At 43.2% G+C, this 23,638-nt stretch overlaps 2 protein-coding genes and 1 pseudogene across 6 annotated transcripts; 2 read left to right on the plus strand and 1 right to left on the minus strand.

The window, feature by feature from the left end:
• Nucleotides 1–1,626: 1,626 nt before the first annotated feature.
• On the plus strand, nucleotides 1,627–10,158 carry fez2b (fasciculation and elongation protein zeta 2b). The gene is made up of 8 exons (XM_027019011.3): nucleotides 1,627–2,221; nucleotides 3,870–3,978; nucleotides 4,145–4,261; nucleotides 4,698–4,839; nucleotides 5,737–6,002; nucleotides 7,252–7,327; nucleotides 7,449–7,514; nucleotides 7,766–10,158. The coding sequence occupies exons 1-8, from the start codon at nucleotides 1,917–1,919 to the stop codon at nucleotides 7,780–7,782; spliced, it is 1,098 nt and encodes a 365-aa protein (XP_026874812.2). The 5' UTR covers nucleotides 1,627–1,916; the 3' UTR covers nucleotides 7,783–10,158.
• Nucleotides 10,159–10,301: 143 nt separating this feature from the next.
• On the minus strand, nucleotides 10,302–16,047 carry LOC113582956 (usherin). Of its 4 annotated transcripts, XM_081694861.1 has the most exons (6): nucleotides 15,801–16,047; nucleotides 14,808–14,881; nucleotides 13,171–13,421; nucleotides 12,408–12,494; nucleotides 12,093–12,299; nucleotides 10,302–11,970 (listed from the first exon to the last, which is right to left on the minus strand). In XM_081694861.1, the coding sequence occupies exons 3-6, from the start codon at nucleotides 13,339–13,341 to the stop codon at nucleotides 11,887–11,889; spliced, it is 549 nt and encodes a 182-aa protein (XP_081550987.1). In that variant the 5' UTR covers nucleotides 13,342–13,421; nucleotides 14,808–14,881; nucleotides 15,801–16,047; the 3' UTR covers nucleotides 10,302–11,886. The 4 variants fall into 4 exon arrangements, with proteins under 4 accessions (XP_081550987.1, XP_081550993.1, XP_081550998.1 ...); XM_081694867.1 differs by lacking the exon at nucleotides 14,808–14,881 and having other exon boundaries at nucleotides 13,171–13,400; XM_081694872.1 differs by lacking the exon at nucleotides 14,808–14,881 and having other exon boundaries at nucleotides 12,408–12,479.
• A 3,703-nt stretch (nucleotides 16,048–19,750) lies between these two features.
• LOC113582935 (cytolytic toxin-alpha-like) lies at nucleotides 19,751–23,564 on the plus strand (annotated as a pseudogene). The gene is made up of 4 exons (XR_014115749.1): nucleotides 19,751–19,852; nucleotides 20,151–20,241; nucleotides 20,603–22,386; nucleotides 22,511–23,564. The product of XR_014115749.1 is annotated as a cytolytic toxin-alpha-like (transcript).
• Nucleotides 23,565–23,638: the final 74 nt, after the last annotated feature.

Here is a 23,638-nt window from a genome sequence, read left to right on the forward strand (position 1 = left end):
TTGTCTCCTCTTATTTCATTTTTCATTTCATTTGCATTTATCTGTTTTAAATATGTTTAACTCTCTTCTTTTACTGACAAGTTTACTTAGAAGTGCACTATTGAGATTAGTGGGACCCTAACCCTCACCAAAAGCTCCAAGGCAATATGTTTGATTGTGATACATTCTTGCTATATTTGACACACAGACCTGTATGTGCCATTAGCCTGGTCAAAGGAAAACGTGAGTATTTACTGTTTGGCAGCGTTTTCAAAAGGGTCTTCTGCTTGCCTTTCGAAGAGTTTGATTGAGATTTGGGTGCGTAGCATCTTTTGTTAGACACCATTACAAACCTCTACTGAACTTCATTCTCTGCCCACTGTCTGGCTCTGCCCTCAGAAGCCTGCTGTTCTTGAGATGACCATATGAATAAAGTTCTCTATTACCACAAATATGTGTTTTGATGGAAATAAAGAGAAAAGTACACCAACGCAGATTAGGGGGAGAAAATGAACTTTCTACCCTGCCTCCTGCCGCTGATGAGCCAATCACACCTTTCACACAGTTTCAGAAGAAACTGGGACCCTTTCAGTGTGGACTGCTGACTGTAGTCCAAGATGCCGAAGCTGACCTTTTTGTCTTAGCGAGTCCTTGTTTCCGTTTAAAAGTGTTTTATCTTTTCTGATTTGTTTAGCTTCCCATAAGGCCTTACGTGGGGGGAGGGGGGATGAGGAGAGAGGGTGGATGTTTCAGGGTGGGAAATCTTGGGTGATGTGATCGCACAGAGAGGGGCGGTCTTTTTGCGTTAACTGTGTTATTTCAAATGTGATTGTAATGTTTTGTATCGTTGAGTAGGAGAATGTGTTATGTAAGCATATTTTCAATAAAGCATTCAGGGTTTTGAAAAAGGCTATGAGCGTTACATGTGCCTCCCAAGGTGCTGAAAATGAAATGAAATAAATAAAGATTTAAAATTTAAATGATCTAGTGCTTATGTCATAAAGGTATTCCACCCCAATCTAACTGCACATGACTCTCTTATCTGGGTCCTTACCACAAAATACACATTACAGGCTGTTAGGAGTTTGGATATGCTGTGTGGTGGTGTTAGGTGGTGTTAATGTTTTTTAGGGGGTATCAGTGATAACACATATTTTGAACTCACAACATAGATTGTAACCACATCAGTATGAACTTTCTTTAAAATTACATGTTATTTATAATAAATGGAATAAACGTTTTTTTATGCAAAAACTGTCTTACATCTAAAATATACGTATGCTCCGCTTAAATCATATTCTACCATGACGTCTAAATCAGTAGATAACTAGAAACGTGTTAAAATATATACATTTTAGGCAGATTAGTTGCAATAATTATGGACTATGCTACTAACTGCTTATTCGGACAATACAATACAACATCTCAAAGATCCTGAAGCAGCTATGCTGCCTTCAGGAGCTCCTCGGAAGCTCATACTAGTTCGGAAGTCGTAATTACGACACGGTGCGCGTTCAAGTGCTTTTTGGACTCGTTTTGTTTTTACTTTCGCTTTTGTATCGTTAAAAAACAGGAAATTTACGTTGCTCCACTGAAAGAAAAATGAATATACTGAAACAGGTGGATGAATGTAAATAAATAAACAACACGTTCTTGGTTATTATGATTAGCGTTGTTGTTGTTCCTCATCAATATAAGTGCAAGAGTGTGTCGTTTTGTGCAGGAGCATAATTATGATGGCTATGCAGTAGATGTGTTTCACTGGTGCTGCAGGTAGCGACCGCATGGTTCCTAGTTTAGTTTCTCAAGGAAAAACGCCTTTATAATTTTAGGATGGGGTGGAAGTGAGGAGTTGTTTCACAGGAGGTGTCTGCGCGTTATTTTCTGTTCTTACGGTAAATCCGTCGGTAAACGAGGAGACTGCTCCGAGAAGAGCGATGGCGGCTCCGTTATCGCAGTTTGATGAAGACTGGCAGGACTTTAACGAGTTCAGCCCGGTCGCGGACGCTCGTCTGTCCAGGCTGGACCGGATCAACGCGAACATGGGCGACGCTGGACCGGAGGGTTTCTCGGACACGGACAACTGCGTCTCCGGAGAGACGTGCCGCTTCGAGTCCCTGGAGGACCTGGTGCATGATTTCGACGAGAGACTGACCGTGTGCTTCCGAACTCACGACACCAGGACCGAGAATATCGCCCCGGTTAAGCCCATTACGGAGGACAATCTTCTGAAGGACGACGAGTAAGAAGTCCGTCGTGTAATTTTCTTCAGAAAATCAGTGCTGTGTAAACAACGTTAGCGTTAGCCCAGCCAGCGTTAGCTCAAACATGTCCAACTCTGTCTCACAGCTTTGCTCCACAAACGGTCATCTTGCAGTCTCAGATGTCGTTCATGAGAGGTTTCGCGATTTTAATGCTCTCGTAACTAATTCATTTCGTTGTCAGTAAATGATTATTCATCTAAGTGAGCTAAAATAAACATATTATAAGCTAGCTAACCTAACCTAGATACATCACGGGCAGCTAGGTTAGCTTGCAAGTTAACAAAGTTCCAGCTAGTTACATGAGAATAAAGTTATTAGCTGTCTTAACTATATGGTTATTTATACGGTTTGACGGATAATTATATAGTTTTATGGTTAACTAGGCTATATGGTTAACTATATAGTTTTACGGTTGGCTATAGTTAACTATATTATTTGATGGTTGTCAGGTGTTTTTGAAACCTTTAACGGACTTTATTCGTGACACTGCAGCTGTTGTCAGTTGTTTCATCAGGTGACTAAGTCAAGGAAAGTCCATTGAAGTCATCTGAAGTTGGCCTAGAAATATGATGGCTTGAATGTGATTCTTGAACTTTAGCTGTAACCTATACCTTTCTCTGCAGCTTTAGGCTATTTCTCATTCCTGTCGAGCTTTCCCGTCATTCCCAGGAGGTGTTTTTGGTTGCTATTCGGCCAAATATTGGCACTTTGAATAAGGGTCGAGAGAAGGAAACATGGATAAGAAGATGTATTGAAGATGGTAACAGAGTGGGAAAAATGTCGTGGATAGATTGTGTGTGTTTTAGAGTAAAGGAAGAGATGGTCAGGTAAGGTTTTGTGTGCGACACACGTGGCCTTCCTCACAGACACATGAGAGAGGAGACTTGGGAAGTGCTTTCACAGACTTCAGAGTGTCCTCCCACAGACACACAATTTTCAAATGTTTTGTTGATTATTTCTTATTTGGATTAAATGTCCAAAGTTCTGAGTCTCCTGTTTCAAGCGCGTCCCCTCATGAGGGGTGTTGGCAGGGCTGTTCGCTGGGTGGTCTTGAGGAGACACCGCCTTTAGTAGCAGATTTACTGATCAAACAGGCCAGCTGTTTGTGGGGAAGGAGAGAAGTGGTAGGTGGTGTGCCGATGGCCGTGATGAGTCTCCCGGAAGCCCTGTGCTCTCTCTGCGGACTGATAAGGGGGAAGAGGATGTGTTGAAATGGACACAACACACAACACGGCAAAGATCTTCTCATACATCACACTGACTTGGCCTGCAGCGGGGCTCTTTAGTCCTTTATTTCCAGGGCTCTGGCTGGTCTCCACTGGCTGTTGTTTTCACAGCTGGACTGAAATACTGAGTGGAATACATTACACAGTAGGATACAGAGGAAAAGTGTCACAGTCCTCCTAACCCCCCCAAAGCCACAAACCGGATAAGCAGTGTTTTATGAATAGTCAATTTTTAATGGATTAGAAATATTTTATCCCTACAGATTCAAACTGCTGTATTGTGAGTGTGTGCTGGTGATCCATGGTTATGGTTTGACATGGTTGAAGTTCCACCATAATTCACAGGCTCTAGAGTTCATGCGTGTGCTCCCTCTCCCTGTCTCTCTTTGGGTGTGTGTAGAATATGGAATACTCTCACAGATAACTATGGAAACGTGATGCCTGTGGACTGGAAGACGTCTCACACTCGCTCTCTGCACCTTCCTACGCTCAACCTCTGTCTGCAGGAGGTAAGAACTCCATCCCTCCATACATCTGTCCATCACCTCTCACAGTAGAGCTCAACACACCCATCCATCTCACACTGTTAACAAGGATTCAGTGACAGTGAGGAACTTTTCTCCGTTTCCATACACGAGACAGTGTAAATGCTGTTTTGTCTGTGTGTGTGTTCAGAAGGTGGACAGTGTGAGTCTGGATGTATCTGATGATGAGGAACTCAGGGAACAGATGGATCTGCACTCCATCATTGTGTCCTGCGTCAACGAGGAGCCATTGTTTACTGCTGAGCAGGTATACACACACACACACACACACACACACGCACAGAGGTACAAACATGTGTAAGAGCAAGCGAGTGAGAAGTAGATTAATCCTAAACTCCACCATACGTCATCTGTTCACTGTACTGCAGAAGGCTGTAATGTGCAGATGAGCTCTCAACACCAAGTAAACACACAGGCACACACACACACACACACACACACACACACACACACACACACACACACACACACACACACACACACACACACACAGATAAAACGTGTTCACAGGTTCTAACTTTATGTACTAGATATGATGTGTATTTGCATATACATGCAATAGGGGAAATCCATTAGGGCTTTTAATGTTTAAAAAGAAAATATTAGTTTCAGTGATACAGAATGATGTAGTTAATGTAGTTGTTGTGTGTTATGGGTGTTGTTGATGGGTGTCTTTGTGGCAGGTGATTGAGGAGATAGAGGAGATCATGCAGGAGTCTCCGGACCCTGAGGAGGACGAGAGACCCTCCCAGTCTGACCTCTCTGTGCTTTCTAAGGAGCTGCACACCCTCTCTCACGCCACCTTCACCAGCAGCTATGAGGAACGTCAGTATTACGTCTGCGTCTGTCTGCCTGCGTGTCTGCCCTTGTCTGTCTGTTATGTTTCTTGTAGGTGAACAAGGCTGGGGTAAAGATCCAGACAGGCAGAAGAAGAGGAACAGAAAGTCGGATTCCCTGCCCAGACGAGGGTTACAGGGGCCTACTCCTGGAGCTGGGGTGGTGTTCTTCACTGACAGCCTGGTGGTCAGTGTGGGAGGACCGCATGGTCCAGCATGGACATGAGACGGAGCCTGTCAGATGTGGGGTGGGGCCTTTTGGGCATGGGGCAGAGCACAGGGGCTCTGGTTCCTTACTGCTGGAAGTGCACCTGTCGAGAGAGAGAGAGGACAGAACTGGCAGAATGTGCCACATCAGCTGAGTAACGGTGATTGTGATGGAGGGCAAGACAGTTATTATGTAACACACATACATTGCATAATACTGTGCATTTAAATAGCTTTTTGTGTGCGTGTTTGTGGATATCCACAAACACGCACACAAAACGCTATTTAAATGCACAGCTATTTAAATGCACTTTAAGCATGTATGGGTTAGAGAGCTGGATCCTGGTGTTATTCAGAAGGCTGTTATCTGTTTTATGCTGTTTTATAGTTCATACTAAAGTAATTGGTTATGCATGTTTATCTGTGCACTTCTAAAAGATTGTATAATTCTGGTCAGGATGTAAAGGTTGGACTTCTTTTGAAAGAAACCTGTCCGTGTGTGCGTTCGTGCACATTTGTTCAGAGCCCTCTCCTGCAGGTGTGTGGTGCGTGTACACAATTGTTCAGAGCCCTCTCCTGCAGGTGTGTGGTGTGTGTACACAATTGTTCAGAGCCCTCTCCTGCAGGTGTGTGGTGTGTGTACAACAATTGTTCAGAGCACTGTTCCCTTGTCCCCCAGGTCTGCGAGGCATGGGGGTGTGTGAGCTGGAGGAGTTGTTGGAGGAGGTGGAGAGGGAGATTCGCCGTTTCTCAGAGGAGCTGATTGAGCATCTGGCCCTGCGGGATGAGCTGGACTTTGAGAAGGAGGTAAAGAACAGCTTCATCTCTGTCCTCATCGAGGTGCAGAACCGGCAGAAAGAGCACCGAGAAATGGCGAAGAGGAGGAGGAAGGGGAGGACCGTCACAGGAACACCGAGGAGTGATCGCACGCATGTGCCTGGAACTGTGAGTGTAGCATACACGCGCGCACACATATACAGATAGAGAACCAGCTGCTGAATGTAATTGTAACGCGCGCACACACTCACTCTCTCTCATTCTCTTCTGGAATAAGATATGTGCTCTTTGCTGTGTTTTTTATTGGTGGGTTGGTGTGCAAAATGAATGTTGGTTGCAGTATTGTGTTCATATGAGCTCGTCACACTCCCATGATCATACATGCACGCTCACTCACACACATGCCCTCTCGCATGCACACACACAGAGCAGAGTACTGCTTCAGATTGCTGAATGCAGAGCTCATCTTTCTTTCGCTCAGACTTTCTGTGTTTTGTACACCTTTCTTTTCAGAGGCACTGCTGCCTGTGGTGCATACTTACCTCTCTCTCTCTAGCAGTTCAGTATGGAAGGTCTCTCCACTGTAATTCAGTCTTTCCGAGGCCCTGGAGAGGACAGACAGGTGCTGCTCCACTCCTGTCCTCCCGAGCGCCATCTCTCTCTCTTTTAAACGTCTGTTATTTCTCACCTCCTCCACGTCGCTACGTGCTTCACATTGACACGTGTCACTGCTGTCGTAAGAAAAACCTTTTTCACTTTCCAAAAACGAAACCAGCTCAGCTGAAGCAGGTCAGACTAAAGCTTAGACCTGATGTGAAGCAGCTTGTTTTAAATCATTAGGAAACGCCCAGGGGCGCTAAAGGCGCTAGCAGGTTAACGCAAAATAAATCACAACCGCTAAAAATTGAGTTGCCCAGGTTTTCTTCCAACAGTAAGCATGTATCCAGACCCCTCTGCCCTCTCCAACTTTTATAAATGGAGTCCAGTATTTCTGAGGACAGTTGTGCCTCACTAGCCAATCACAGCTGTGTCAAGCATTCGGTTGTGACCAATTATTGTCAGTGCTCCCAGTGATGAGATTTTTGATTGGTTTAAATAGGGAATGTGATGCATACAAATTTGGTGCTGATTATTAATGAGTGAATAACCAGGGCAATTTTTCAGAACACCAAAAAAAATACTACAGTTTACGCCCGTACTACAGAGTCACGCTACAGTTGACGCCTGAGTTACCCAAACTACTAGAGTCACTAATCATTTGTAACACACATTGCTTATATTCTTTATTATGGTTTCTTCATGATTTTGTTGATGTTTATTTTTTATTTTTGCATGATGTCATCCCTTCCTTTTTAGAAGTAAAGATTTTTACTTCTTAACTGTAATTACCTAAACACTCTCACTCTCTCTCTCTCAGTATTTGACTACAGTTATTCCCTATGAGAAGAAAAATGGTTCTCCCTCAGTTGAGGACCTGCAGATCCTAACTAAGAGTGAGTGGAAATTGCACCACATGTTGCGTGTGTTGTTTTTTTGGGGGGTTTTTTTGTAGTTTCTCCTTCAACGTGTGTAGTTGTGGTTGTTTGTGTTTATTTGTGTCATTTTTTACTTCAGTATTGCATGCCATGCGGGAGGACAGTGAGAAGGTCCCCAGCCTTCTGACCGATTACATCCTCAAAGGTAACGGCACGCCCCTTGCCACCATTCAGGGGGCACCACTTACCCAGGGGGCCACACTTACATATTCACCACCCGTGCCCCCCTTATCTGAGTGCCTGTCTATCTCTTCTTCTACCTTTCCTGGGTGTGTCTCCTTCATGAGCTTCCACCTTCTTGTGCTCCTCAGATGCCCACCCTCTACACTTGAATCTGTGGTTAATTGGCTCAGATGTTGTGATTGACAGGTCTCTTGTTTTCTCTCGTCTCTGCAGTTCTGTGTCCCACATAGACCCATGCAGCTGGGCCTCGTCCAACACAGGCAGTTTGTCTCCCTCCCACATCCTTCCTTTCCTCACAAACGACCAGTTTCTTCTTTATTAACCTTTTGTGTACAAATGTAGTTATCCTTTAATATACTAGTAAGATGTTTTTAATGTTATGTGGGCATGTAGTCACCATTTGTAAACCATTGACAGTATTTTTGGAGGTACTGATGAAGGGCTGAATTGAGGCTGCATGGGTTTCACCTTTTTATATTTCTTCACTGTAGCCTGAGTTGGGTAATGTTGTGCTGGTCTGATCGATGCCCAATCAGGATTAAGAGGGAACAAGCTACACCCAATGAGAAAGCTTCAAGCAGAACTAATATAAAAATGCATTCATCACCTGTAGACAAGTCTGTTTCAGCTCGACCCATAGCAGAGTGTAGCATAGCTATAGCATTACTAACGTAATGGATATTTCACAGCAATATTAAGGAGAGTTTGTCTTTCCTGGTGGGGTCCTCCAAATGCTAAAATGCAGAGAGGACGTCATGTTTGAACAGTGATGTTTTGATGATGTGAACTTCTCTGAGAAGTGGAGAGATGGTACTGTAGTTAACGCGTCAGGACGGATAGTTCACTCTCTGTTGATAAGGAATCCCCAAAAATCAGGACCCCTTTCTCTGCACTTAGTTCTACAGTGACAACAGATGTTGGTGTTGAACTGGTGCATCTGTTCCAGATTCTACAGTGAGAAGTGCATGTTTCTTGAATGGAGCAGTCAAACTGATTTATCTCTGCACATCGTTTATCTGTAGTTATATAGTTATAGACAAAAATACAGAGAACAAAAATGCTGGAAATAAAATTTTACAGAGGTGCACACACTAACACACTGAAGAACAGCTGCAATGTTCAGTCAGTGACACTACAGTGTTTGTTTCCATAGTAATCCACATTGGTGAGCATTAATTAGAAAAGCTAATTCATGTTTAGTTGGTTAGTAACAGTTCCAGGATCAGGTGTGAGTCTGATCTGCCTGGAAGGCTCTGTGATTGTGTTGGTCATCCTGAGTTAGGGTGGGTTTGTGGGGAAAAAGACTGGTAGCAGTCATGTTCACAATAAAATGGATCCTTTTTGGGATTCTTAAGCAATGCAGCATTGAATGTGCACCCTCCTACAAGCCAAGTGCTTCCTGCCTCATTTAGACTCTACAGGAGAAATCTCTGTAGTAAGGCTTCTGTAGTATGTTTGTGGAGTATGTCGTATGCTAGTAAGGTAAGCGTTGGGCTGGTGTACGCTCTTGCTCTCTCTCTCGTAAGCAGAACGTGTCAAAGATAGAATCTGGATTTTCTCCAGTAGCTCACTTGATCTCTGTGGTGCTACTCATTTTTTAATTTAACATTTATAATGGCAATAACTGGAAGGATGGAAATTGTATAATTAAGTCAATCCCAATCCCAAATGAACCCATGATGGGGTGCTATTAGTGCAGGTGGTGATGTCTCTGACAACGTCCCAGCACCCCAAAGGATAAAGAAAATATTCTGCTTTGTTTAAATCCAGATGGTACTTCTCCTAAGACAGAGTACCTGTGGCTAGTTCTGGAGTAGTAGTTGTGGTTAGCAGTACAGGTCCTCTAGACTAATAGGTCACTTAGCAGGTTTTGTCTAGCATTAACTATGGTTTGGCTAGTTAAACGGGTGTCTCTGTGTGCCTGCCTGTTTGTGATTTTATCATCTATGGTAGTGATTTTTGTAACCAGTCAGACACCAAGCAGTAGCTGCACCAGGCACTTTTTCTTGAGTTCATAATGAAAGTCAGCTCCACGTGAGAGGTGAAATGGGAAGGGTGTAGTCTTTCAGAACACTACATTACAGTCCAGCTGCTCTGTGGAAAAGCAAGTGAGGAACTGCACTTCCCACGATGCTTCATAACTCTTCTCCTTATAGCAGTGATTTGAGGAATAGGCTGGAGTGGCCTGTGGTGTTTTTTTTCTGTTTGTTTGTTTGTTTTGTTTGTTTTTTGTTTGTTTTTTGTTTTAAACAACAAATAAACCTATCCGCACTGAGTGCCAATTCAGGGTCCTTCTGCTAATAACTAGAAGTTTATATTTATATGGGAAAATGAGCAACAGTGAAAGGCCGTCTTTGTAAATGCCTGACATTTTGTACATAGAAAAACTCCTTATTTTTAATGCAACATTCTCAAAATTTTTTAATCTCATGTTCTATGCTATGAGAGTTAAATTATTTAGTCAGTGTTTTGTATCCATCTCATGGTCTGTAGCGGCACAAACATTACAGTGCCTGTATGCATCACAGTGCACCTCAAATAGATGATGACATCATACCTGTACGCATCACAGTACACTGCAAATAAATGATGACATCTTGGTGAAACAGTGCTGTGTGTTTGTGTTATTGTAACTGTGTGTTGGGTTAACCATCCAATAAACAGGATAGCTGATGCAATAATAAAGTATCTAGTGAAGGGGTAGGCCAGTCTGCATTACTGATTTGTAAGGGGTTTTTACCAGCCTTTCAGCAGCTAAATGGGTAGTATCTGTAACCGTTGGTTTTAAAATTGTTTAAATGAGTTTAAACTGCTCTAACATTAACTTGGATGACTAGCTAGCTGCCTTAATATTAAGATGTTTAGTTTTTTGGTGTATTTCATTAATCCTGTGGTGAACAAATCAATATTTCACTTTTGAGATTACCAGGAAGATATTTTCAGTAAAGTAATTAAGACTATTTTTAGGGGCATTAAGCAAGTTCTCACTACCATAATGCATCCAGATCCAATATTTTAGAATTTATTGGCATTTTACTAAAATTACTCAATTCAAATTTCACATCCAGCGTTAGTAGCTAACTTGCCCCACATCCACCGCTATTAGCTACCTTGCCTAACCTGACTTTGACAGCCAGTAGTGGATTTATTACAGGACGATCTTCATGCAACATATTTGTGTAATTTATTATTAGCAATAATATTGTGAATGCTGACTAGTTCACATATTTTTTTTCTTTCTCCATGTTTCCAGATGTGCATATTATAAATATTATGAGGCTGTGTGATTTTCATATGCATTTTCACATGCATCTAGGTCTGGTACATTTTCCTCCAAATGTTGCTGTGTTAGGCTTGGGTAGTGGGTCACATGTCCAAAATATAAGTAGCTAGATGTGGAGACATGGCCAGTCTGTTCAGTGTTCCAACATCTCATTAAATATAAAACATCCCATCTAGAGTATAAAACCACGATGACGATGATTACAGTATGACAAACCGCTAATGTTCTTTCCAGAAATTGGACACGGCTGAACAGAACACATAATTTAAACATGAACGCTGAAAACACATGGGTCTGTTAACTGCACTGTAGCTGTAAATTCTGTTCAGAATGAAAAGGGTGCATTTGCCCTTCACAATGTGCTTACGACACCTTATAAAGGTCAGACACACCACCTTCAAGTTAGGTAGTCCTGCCAGACACACCCAGTGGCGTTCAGCAAAAATGACATAACAGGATGACATCACAAGACAAGTCATGACTTCTGCAAGTCTTTGTCATTCCTGCCCTTGGCTTCGTCTCCCTGCTCCTGTTGGAGGAGTAATGACTTCCGAGTGGAGGCTCCTGTGTTCACTCTCCCATGAGGGAGAGGGATCAGCGACACCACACTCCACAGCACAGATTCAGTTCTGACGGATTCAGCTCTCATAGATTCAGTTCTGACCGATTTAGTTCTCATAGATTCAGCTCACAGATTCAGTTCTGGCAGATTCAGTTCTCATAGATTCAACTCTAACAGATTCAATTCTGACAGATTCAGTTCTCACAGATTCAGCTCTCATAGATTCAGTTCTGACAGATTCAGTTCTCATTGATTCAGCTCTCATAGATTTAGTTCACAGATTCAATTCTAATAGATTCAGTTCTCATTGATTCAGCTCTCATAGATTCAGTTCTCAATGCCCACAAGCATTTTTTTCTTTTTTCTCTCTTTGTAGGTTTTCTCCATTTTTTCTTTTTTTTTTGTCCCTGCAAACCTCTTCCTGCATGCGCCTCTGAAAGGGCTCTGGCTGTTTGGAGGTTAGAGGTCAGAGAGCACTGTTACAGAAGGTCACAAATTGGTGTCGGTGAACATGGTGTGCTCTTTTCTCACGGTGCTAAAGCCCTTAATGGTGTCCACAAACTCCTCGTCAAACTGAAGGAGACGAAGAGGTGAGAAAAAGGAAAAGTATTAGACAAACAGAAGACGTAAGGAGAAATTAGAGTCAAACAAGTTTATTTTCCTAAGCCCTTATTGGATGTGTGTTTGGGGCTCACCATGCCACTGTCGTGAGCTTGAAAATATGGATCCCACACCACATCCTCTCCCTCCCCCTCCTTCCTGTCTATCAGCTGGCTCACACTCCTCCTCAGGTGACTCTGGGAGGGGCCATGTGCAGTCATGTGGCCTGTTGACACAGTAACTATCCCCACCTCACCCGCAGATAAACTGCGGCCTTCCAGAATTTTGGTGTTGGTCACTTCCTGAGAGACAAACACGTCACAAACATCTGACATGCTAGCAGAATATGGGAAGTTTGGGGAGATTTCTATTAAAAAGTTCTGTATGAAATTCAGGTAGGTGTGTCTCACCTCCACGTGCATAGTGAAGCCTTTCAGTGTGACGCTACTGGGTGAGCTGGTTGTGTCTGGCACTGTATCAAACTGTAAGATAAACTCCTAAAGTAAATTAATGCACAAGTGGGGAAATCGCAGTACATCTTTTCTCCACCAGAGGGCGGGTGTCTACCAGTGCACAAGACAGCCTAAACGTTTTACTAATGAACTATAAGCAAAAGTTATTGTGAGATCATGTCAATTCTCTTGTTTGCCCTCCTATAGCTGTAGCACTGGAATTGAACTCCTATAATATAAATTAAAACCCCTTTTGAATCCAAAACAGCTAAAGGCAAAAGCAGTGTTATCTGTGTTAAATCAGTGACTTACATAAATTACAGATGATATGTTGGTGATTCAGAAAATTCAGAAAGTAGTGCATGATGTTTTATTTGTTGTGGTTTTAATAAAACTGATGAATGTCTCATGATGTGATGTTCATTCTCAGTTAGGTAAATTAAAAGTAAAAAATATTTTCTAAAGCTTGAGAGGGTATTTATTTCACTAATAAATACAACAATAACAACAGCAACAAAACCCTGAGCACAGTTATTACTGATGTAAACTAAATGAGTGTGTGTGTGTGTGTGTGTGTGTGTGTGTGTGTGAGTGTGTGTGTGTGTGTGTGTGTGTGTGTGTGTGAGTGTGTGTGTTTGAGTGTGCGTGTGTGAGTGTGTGTGTGTGTGTGCGTGTGTGTGTGTGTGTGTGTGTGTGTGTGTGTGAGGGAGCCGTCACTGACCAGGTAGGAGTTGCTGGGTGGATACGTGACCTTGGGGCTCCGGCGTTGCAGGGGGAGTGGCACAAGGGGTGGTCTCTCACGGGTGGAAGGGTGCCGGCTCAGGGCCTTGTGAAGGACCACGCCCAGGAAGATGGCCAGCAGGAACAGAGCTACGGCAGCCATCACCACCATGAACCACAGCTGCAGGTACACCGGGGTGCCGTCTGAGTCAGCCTTGCTGCTGCCCCCTGCTGGAGAGACCAGCAGCAGCTCTGAGGAGCACAGAGAGCACAAACACTGGAAGTGTCTTACCCACCCCATAACAGCCATAACCTGCCCTTACCAACCATCACCTGCTCCAACCTTATACCCACCCATCATACCCTGCACATGAGTAGCAGTGGCTGAGGAGGAGTGTCTCTGGTCCCTAGCTGTGCCTCCAGAGACAGAGTAATAGACCATGAGGACAGGTGAAGGAGGTGACAGGTGAGGCAGAGGACAGGTGAGGGAGGTGACAGGTGAGGGAGAGGACAGGTGAGGGAGGTGACAGGTGAGGGAGAGGACAGGTGAGGGAGGTGACAGGTGAGGCAGAGGACAGGTGAGGGAGGTGACAGGTGAGGGATGGGACAGGTGAGGGAGAGGACAGGTGAAGGAGGTGACAGGTGAGGGAGGGGACAGGTGAGGGAGAGGACAGGTGAGGGAGGTGACAGGTGAGGGAGGGGACAGGTGGGGGAGAGGACAGGTGAGGGAGGTGACAGGTGAGGGAGAGGACAGGTGAGGGAGGTGACAGGTGAGGGAGGTGACAAGTGGGGGAGAGGACAGGTGAGGGAGGGGACAGGTGAGGGAGAGGACAGGTGAGGGAGGGGACAGGTGAGGGAGATGACAGGTGAGGGAGGGGACAGGTGAGGGAGATGACAGGTGAGGGAGGGGACAGGTGAAGGAGGGGACAGGTGAGGGAGATGGCAGGTGAGGGAGGGGACAGGTGAGGGAGGTGACAGGTGAGGGAAGGGACAGGTGAAGGAGGGGACAGGTGAGGGAGGGGACAGGTGAAGGAGGGGACAGGTGAGGGAGAGGACAGGTGAAGGACAAGGGCTGGAGAGGCCTTGGCACTAAATCAGACTAAACTTGCGGTAGGTCACCTGGTAAGGAAGATAGAGCACACGGTGCTGGAAACACCAAGGTCAAGGTCAAGGTCATGGGGTCAGTTTCTGGGGACTGCATGAGTCTGAGATTCTCACTTTTCCATCTTTGTTCTGTGTACTGGTGGGGTTTCTCATCTTTCTCATCAACTATGCTCAAAATTACTAACTCGCCGACTTGTCTTTACAAGCATTGTCACTGAATTATTCATAAATATGATAAGTAACCACATTTTTAAAATATTTTTATTCAGAGCTTAAAGGTGTGTTTCTTCAAACAATAACTGGCAGTTCTCTTCAGTTATGGAATAAGTGAACGTCCTACGCATGTGTAATGTATGCTCCATACAACCAAAGTAAAACTTGGAGAATAAACTACTCTTAAAATATTAAAAGAAAAAATCCTGTTTATTGTTGATGCTAAATATACTTTTGTGTGTTGTATTACCTAAGCAGGTGTGTGTACATTTATTTAAAATTTACAACATTTAGCAGACGCTCTTATCCAGAGGGACTTACAAAAGTGTTTTGTCATTTCCTCATAGAATACTCCTAGTACAGTAGAGTAGGTTAGAGTCCACGATACCACTGAACTAGAAATACAGGGATCAATGTGATCAATACTGATCAATCCTGATGCATAGAATTGTGAAACACATATAAGATCCATAACAGAAAATGATAAGTGAAAAAAACAACAAATACTACAGTTTGTTAGTCAACAATACCCTACAATAAGTACTAGAGTTTCAGCTACTCGACATAGGAGTAGGATCAGTGATCATTTGTTTTGATTGATTATTGATTTAAGACCAGAATGCATAACATAAATTCTAGCTACTGAAATAATACAAATTACAATACTGATTCTGGAGCTGTGTGTTGAGGCTGTTAGTGCTGACGGACCCGGGTGAGCACTGCTTGACTTTACCCGGCTTAAAAGACCACAGTTCTCTGGTTTCACACTGAAGAAGGTGAGGGGGCATAGTGGCTCTGAGGGGGTTCTGGAGGGTGGAGGAGCTCTGGAGGGTGGGGTAGGGAGCTCTGAGGGGGGTTCTGGGGGTGGAGGAGCTCTGGAGAGAGAGCTCTATCTTTCATAGTGATGTCATCACAAAGCATGCAGCCCTTTGTAACAAAACTCTCTCTGACCCACCCCACCACTTATAAGATACACCCTGAGTATGTGTACTTAAGAACTTATGTGCTATGTTATATGTTTTAAAACAAGGTGTTAATCTTCAACGCACTGTGTCTACAGTGGCATGGCCATGGAATATACTCCGACTGAAACACACGGGAAAGGTGAAGTTTAGGAAAGCTAATAAGGCAACCAGCCTGTCACACTCGGATATGGCCCTGGCCAAAAATTCCACAACAATTCAGATGCTAAAAGGTGACTAACTAGGAACACACAACAAGTGAGAAAAATAGGAGGAGAGAAAAAGCAACGCAGAGAGAGAGAGAGAGAGAGAGAGAGAGAGAGAGAGAGAGAGAGAGAGAGATGGAACTCACCAGTAGAGGCGTCCGTGGTTCTTGCTCTGAGGCGGGTGTAGAGACCCCCGCGTGTGGTATGAAGTGTGCTGTCTGAGAGAGAGAGAGATAGAGAGAGAGAACCTTCTACAGCATCAATATTTCACTACCACTCATGCTCCCTTGGGACACCAATCATGGGAGAGACATCCACAAACCACCCCTAACCCCTAAGCCTAACCCTAGTCAAACAAACAGCACTCTACATTCACAGAACCAGCCTGTCCACTGTAACTGAAGGTAAAGCGGTAGACAGGTGAATGTGTCCTCTCACCAGCGGTCCTTCACCTGCGTCACCATAGTAACGGGGGGGGGGGGGGTGTCAGTTTACCTGTGAGGTGCTGTAGCCAGCTCGTAATGATATATGCCAGTCAGCTTAAACACTCTCTCTCTCTCTCTCTCTCTCTCTCTCTCTCTCTCTCTCTCTCTCTCTCTCACGTAAACATTTATAATGTCTTTCTTATATTCACACACACATTGTTTTGTTTATAGTTTATTTACACACCTATTGACCCATTTATCAGTGTATCTTGCAATAGGAAGGGATCACTCTGCTTGCTGAATCTGTATGACTGTGAATGTATCGCTATGTTTATTGAATCTACACACTTACTGTACACAGACTTAACACAGACAGTGCTGCCAGATATAGTGGTACAGCTCAACTGTAAGCATGACAGAACAGACATGTTTAAATATTTGTGCATTCATGCACATCTAACTCAGACTGGGAGTTGGTACCAGTTCTGTGTGACTTCAACGTGTTTGGTTTGAGTTCTGGGGTCTACACGCTGGCCTGTGACCCTGGAGCTCCTGCTGGGTTTACACTGGAATTTACACTGTGGTGGTAGTGGTAAGGTACTGGACTAGTAATCAGAAGGTTGTCAGTTCAAGTCCCACCACTGTCAGGTTACCACTGTTGGGCCCCTGAACAAGACCTTTAACCCTCAATTACTCAAGATGTGTTCAGTCAGAATTGGAAGTTGCTTTGGATAAAAGTGTCGAGTGAAATGTACATGTGTGTCTGCCACTGGCTCAGAGAGAGAGGCTGTACTCCCAGGATGCTGTACAACTTCCCACAGACTGTAATGAGCTGAATGTTAATGTTAATGAGATGAGTGTTAATGTTAATGAGCTGGATATTAATGTTAATGAGCTGGATGTTAATGTTAACACTCATATCTGAGAAGGCGTGTTATTGTAGTGTAGAAGTTGTGAGGAACTTTGTTTAATCATTTGTGGTGAAATTTTCACCACCGTGGATTAGGAAAGCAAACGTGAATTAAGAAAACAAATTTGGATTAGGAAAATAAATTTGCGACAATGATCAGGAATGTTTTTTTAGCCTACAGGCGATTACATAAATCTTTCACCTTCGATATTGTGTCCTCTTCATCCGTAACGAAGAACGCAAACGTCGCGATGTCGCTCACGTGGGCTGCAGGCAGTGTCTGTCCGTTTTAACGGAACCGGGAGTGTTACAGGATAATTCTTATCCTGTAACTTATTCTTATCCTGTAACACGTAACATCCACTAAGAATGTTAATCAGCCGCTGCAACGTCCAGTCGTAACATTTTCAATGTCATTTTGATTTTACGGGGTCCTGTGCTGTGATTATTTACAGTAAAGTCATGTGATTTCCCTGCAACTTCTCAAGAGACGCAGTAGGTGGATCTTTCATTGTTTCTCCTCGTTTCCTCGCGTCTTAGCTAATTCCTTCGACTAAAGAAGGGAAAGACACGATGAATCAACGCTAACGGATTTATGATTGATTTATGACTGATTTATGATCGATTTATGAATGATTTATGATTGATGCTCATTTCTCAAATGGCACCGTGAACCGTGTGGTCCTCCACAGTTGGATGACATCAGCATGCAGACCTACAGCCAGAGGTGTAGTGCATAATTCTCGGAACCAAAAGAGCCAAGATCATGTCCCTTTTTCATTTTTATTAATATTTATTTTACAATGCAGTGACAAATTATTTCATACAGTGACATCCATTTTATCCAGCGACACACATTATTTCATACAGTGACATCCATTTTATCCAGTCACACACATACTGTAGGTTATCCAGTATGTAAAAACACTTCTGAATACAGCATGACTGTTGGCATGTAAAGCAATTGTTCAGTTCGTTACATTTCAGTGTTATAACCGTGGAAGTGAAACATCTGCACTGTATCTGGATCAGGTTTCTGTGTCCCACTCCCCTGAGTTCCAGTCCACAGGAAGGACACCAGTGCTTATATTCTCAAAGCTCTGCTTGGTTTTTGTGGAGTGTCAGAATAAATAGAATCACTGAGACCCAAGCAGAAGCTTTAAAAGAAACGAAACACAAAACCCAAACGTAGGTGACATGCCACAAGGCAGAGAAACGCAGGATTTATACGCGGATGCTACCGATGAAGGAAACAATGCAGAGGTGGACAGACTCAGAACGGGGACTGAGGTGATAAGGGTCAGAGCCAAGAAGATGAAAACAAAGCAGATGGAAGTGAACATCAATAAAAACAAGCAAAGGAAACACATGATGATAATGTGAAGGGGAGACTTCGACAAGGGGATGGCTACAGTTTTGCTTAAACCCCATTTTCTGTTTACCTGTAAAGGTTATGAAAAGCAGAATGTCCTTGAAAGAGCATAATTTCAAAATATTATTAGCTGCTCGGTAAGGTTAAGGAATATTCTGGAAGTTGTTTCCACCAGCTGCTGACTGGCACAGAACCCTTCGTGCTCCTTTTCTGCTTCTTGTCCTAGGAGCATTAATGTTAATGAGCTGGATGTTAATGTTAACACTCATATATGAGAAGGCGTGTTATTGTAGTGTAGAAGTTGTGAGGAACTTTGTTTAATCATTTGTGGTGAAATTTTCACCACCGTGGATTAGGAAAGCAAACGTGAATTAAGAAAACAAATTTGGATTAGGAAAATAAATTTGCGACAATGATCAGGAATGTTTTTTTAGCCTACAGGCGATTACATAAATCTTTCACCTTCGATATTGTGTCCTCTTCATCCGTAACGAAGAACGCAAACGTCGCGATGTCGCTCACGTGAGCTGCAGGCAGTGTCTGTCCGTTTTAACGGAACCTGTAACTTATTCTTATCCTGTAACACGTAACATCCACTAAGAATGTTAATCAGCCGCTGCAACGTCCAGTCGTAACATTTTCAATGTCATTTTGATTTTACGGGGTCCTGTGCTGTGATTATTTACAGTAAAGTCATGTGATTTCCCTGCAACTTCTCAAGAGACGCAGTAGGTGGATCTTTCATTGTTTCTCCTCGTTTCCTCGCGTCTTAGCTAATTCCTTCGACTAAAGAAGGGAAAGACACGATGAATCAACGCTAACGGATTTATGATTGATTTATGACTGATTTATGATCGATTTATGAATGATTTATGATTGATGCTCATTTCTCAAATGGCACCGTGAACCGTGTGGTCCTCCACAGTTGGATGACATCAGCATGCAGACCTACAGCCAGAGGTGTAGTGCATAATTCTCGGAACCAAAAGAGCCAAGATCATGTCCCTTTTTCATTTTTATTAATATTTATTTTACAATGCAGTGACAAATTATTTCATACAGTGACATCCATTTTATCCAGTCACACACATACTGTAGGTTATCCAGTATGTAAAAACACTTCTGAATACAGCATGACTGTTGGCATGTAAAGCAATTGTTCAGTTCGTTACATTTCAGTGTTATAACCGTGGAAGTGAAACATCTGCACTGTATCTGGATCAGGTTTCTGTGTCCCACTCCCCTGAGTTCCAGTCCACAGGAAGGACACCAGTGCTTATATTCTCAAAGCTCTGCTTGGTTTTTGTGGAGTGTCAGAATAAATAGAATCACTGAGACCCAAGCAGAAGCTTTAAAAGAAACGAAACACAAAACCCAAACGTAGGTGACATGCCACAAGGCAGAGAAACGCAGGATTTATACGCGGATGCTACCGATGAAGGAAACAATGCAGCGGTGGACAGACACAGAACGGGGACTGAGGTGATAAGGGTCAGAGCCAAGAAGATGAAAACAAAGCAGATGGAAGTGAACATCAATAAAAACAAGCAAAGGAAACACATGATGATAATGTGAAGGGGAGACTTCGACAAGGGGATGGCTACAGTTTTGCTTAAACCCCATTTTCTGTTTACCTGTAAAGGTTATGAAAAGCAGAATGTCCTTGAAAGAGCATAATTTCAAAATATTATTAGCTGCTCGGAAAGGTTAAGGAATATTCTGGAGGTTGTTTCCACCAGCTGCTGACTGCACAGAACCCTTCGTGCTCCTTTTCTGCTTCTTGTCCTAGGACCTCCAGTACCGTCCCCCTCTGCTGCATTTGGGACACAAGCAGGTAGATGTTCCACCCAGTGCAGTGCTGGTCCTGGCTGTGAAAAGCTGTCTTCCTCCCCTACAGTTGCCTGCTTGTTTATATAATATATTTTGGCTTGAACATACTGTAAAGTAGATGGCATGAAATAGCTGAAGGGAAACTCATTATTGTGTAGAATTGCTTGTTTCGGAACTGAATGGTTTCTCCTTTTTCTTGTTTGTTTTGGGTTCCTGATAAGTTCTGACATGAATAGTGAACAGAAGTCAGTGACCATTGCAGCGATCAGAAGACATCTTTATCTGGGGATGTTGTATGATCTTTCATACATCTTTCATTCCAATGATTCTTTCATTCCAGGTAGGTGAATGATTTCCGCCTCTGACCAAAATGCCTTAATCACATCAACAAACAGACTTCTGTCTCTTTAGGGGACTACTTGTGGAGCAAGGACATCATTGACAAAAAAAGTTGTGACAGCAAGTCCAGAAACATTTTCCTGCATAACTTTATCTGACTCACTGCAAGAAAAAGCACAAGTCTTAAAAATAAACGCCTCTCTGAGTGTCAGTTATCTAGCTGGGTTAGTAGAGGTGAAAGGATCAGCCTGCTACCTGAACGACATGTCCTCCTGTACAAGTGAGTGTAGAGCAGCTCTCCAGTACAGTGTCATCACTAAATCTGAGCATCTTGCCTTGAATGGTTTGGGAAACGTGACCCCCAAGGATGTCAAAGAGTTGTGTGCCACCCACGTTATTGCACAAGTGGATTATGGTGCAGAAGCACTAATGGTGTTCAGCGAGAAGGTGTCAGATGAGAAAGACAAACTAAATGTTCAGGGAAACATACATGTGGTGCTCAGAAAGATCAGTTTGATCACTACTGACGGAAAGGTTAGAATGACAGATGAAGAGAAGGACAAAGTGAAGAATTTTACCTGCAGTTTCCATGGTGATTTTGAATTAGAAGAGAACCCTGTCATGTTTGAAAAAGCTATTAAAGTTTTTTAAAAATTCCCCAAACTCCTGGGAGATGGTAAAGAGGAAGTGGTACCCAAGAAAGTGTGGCTGATCCCTCTAACGCAGTTTCTCTCTTCAGCTCCAGAGCTGATTTGCGAAATCAGTGAATTCAACTGTATCCAAATTCAGCAGTTAATGACGCAGCTGCATTCAACACAGATGAGGTCGACGAGCTGCATGAAGACAGCAAGGCTATTGGAGCCACAGATATTACTAAAATAATAGAAACATTTAGAAAGGACTTCCTGAAATATACACTGGTGCTGAAGAAAAACCTCAGAGGTGTCCTCCCAGCCATCAGAAGAGGACAGGAAGAAGAAGAAAAGTTAGAAAACCTGTTAAAAGTTCATGAAGAATCATCCTTTGCATGCAATAAAGTGGACAACTGGCTAAGAGAAAAGGAGACAGAAATAAATGTAATCATATATTACATAACTGAAATTCAGTCAAACCAGATCTCACAACTTCAGGTTGTGGCTCCTGAGGACTTGAACAAAGTGCTGTTGGATCCTAAGTACACGTCAGTTCTGGCCTTTGTTTTCACCTCTTTTGGAGAAGATTGTCACTATCTAAGGTCCCTCAGTCTATGTCTGGGCTCTGAGAAGTTCACAAAAATGGAAAGTTTACCCAGCGATCCATGGATTTCAGGCAAAGACCAAAGTCTGCCTTGGTATAAATCTCCTGAAATCCTGAGCTATACGACAGTCTCTTAAATGGTTTTGTAACAAAGCTAAGAATGATTGTGACATTTTCACCATTTCAGAAATTCCAGCCATGGCAGGCATTTGTTTCTTATTTTTGATTTCACCCATTGCATCCCTTGCAACCGGCATCCTCAGATACGTCTCGAAGTCCAATGTCAAACCTTTACCCATCGTCAGCTACGTCCACTACCCTTATCGTGCAGGTGCCTCTGTGAGGTTATATGAAAATAGTCGCTTGTGTAGTGTAATTGCCAAAACCCTTTTGAGCCAGAGGTGGTTAGTGTCAGTGAACGCACCATAACCGTGAGACAGTCAACATGTGCAGAAATGATACTGCTGACAGTTTCATTCAGGGAAGTAACAGTTAGACACCAGTCAAAGGAGCAAAGGGTGATGTGGGCAAAAGGCAAAGAAATGCTGGAGATATCAAATCTGCAGCCCAATACCATGTATGAGATTAGGATTGATGACTGCCAACACGGCCTTATTAAGGTAAAGACAATTATTTTACATTTCTCATTTTCCTGATATTGGTGCCACCAGATTGTATAGTGGACAATGCCAGTGAGCAGTCATCCAGACTGCTGTACAACCAATCACAGACTTTGTATTGCAGGTCTTTACCATAGCAACCAGGCCAGCCGAAGCATAAGGCCCGCCGAGGGAAAGCAACAAAACACTGTCAAAGAAAATACAGATGACCTGAACTTGACCTGAACTTTGAGATGTGAAGATTATATTCTATTGCTATAATTTCTGTTCTAAATCCATGCACATTAATCCAGTTCTAATGCATGCACATTACACTCACTTTACTGGTAACAACTGATGATGGAGGAGAGATTCAGGTCTTAAGCGTCGACGGGTTGAATCAGGTCAGAGCAGGATGTGTGAGTAATGGAGGCTTTCCCTTTCTGTCACGGGGCTGGTTCTCAGGCCTCCGACATGGAGCACGGGACCAATGGACAATGAAATGACCCAGCTGTTCCTGATCTACTGGATTTGATACCTGAAGCTGGCTCAGTCAGAGCACTGGGTACCTTTGTGTGTAGGGCTTTCCAGAAGATGACATAGCAGAAGTCTAGGTACTGACAGGTTCTGTAGGTTGTTCTAGGTACCGATAGGGTCTGTAGGTTCTACAACTGAATAATTGCCACACAGCAGAAACTCTTGTCTGTTTTAATTTATTTAATTTGTTATCTTGGTTTATTGGAAAAAAATATACTTCTTAGTAGGGACCTGGTAAGACTTTTATTCTGAAACCGCTTCTACAAGAGCTTGTTTAAATCACCTGTTTTAGTAGGTGCTCACAGTTACTGTTTAACAAAATGTGTGTCATCATGACTGATGGAAAGTGAAGCGGCTTGGATGTCTACAAGTCATGGATTCATGCTTTTGTGTATAATCACTGTTGCTGTAATTGCCTATTATTTGGTCCACATTTAACATGAGCTAACAGTTTTGTATGCTAATTAAAGATCTCTAACAATAATACATTGACAAAACTGACAATGAATTGCCTAGAGCTCAGGCTTATGAGTTTATGGTGAGTTTATGGTACGCTGGACGGTCCTTGACCAAATATATCAGTTGTTTTATGTTCTGGCTTCTGACCTTTGCTGTGCTGTAGCCCTGACTGAGGTGTTTACACTGTTCTACCCGTCCCTCTCTGATGGTGGGGGTTTTGTTGCAGGGAAGGCTCACTTTCCTCCCTGCACACATCTCAGTGTTACAGGGGAGGTCA

This window comes from Electrophorus electricus, chromosome 2 (genome assembly GCF_041902795.1).
Source record: "Electrophorus electricus isolate QZ-2024a chromosome 2, ASM4190279v1, whole genome shotgun sequence".
Lineage (NCBI taxonomy): Eukaryota > Metazoa > Chordata > Actinopteri > Gymnotiformes > Gymnotidae > Electrophorus > Electrophorus electricus.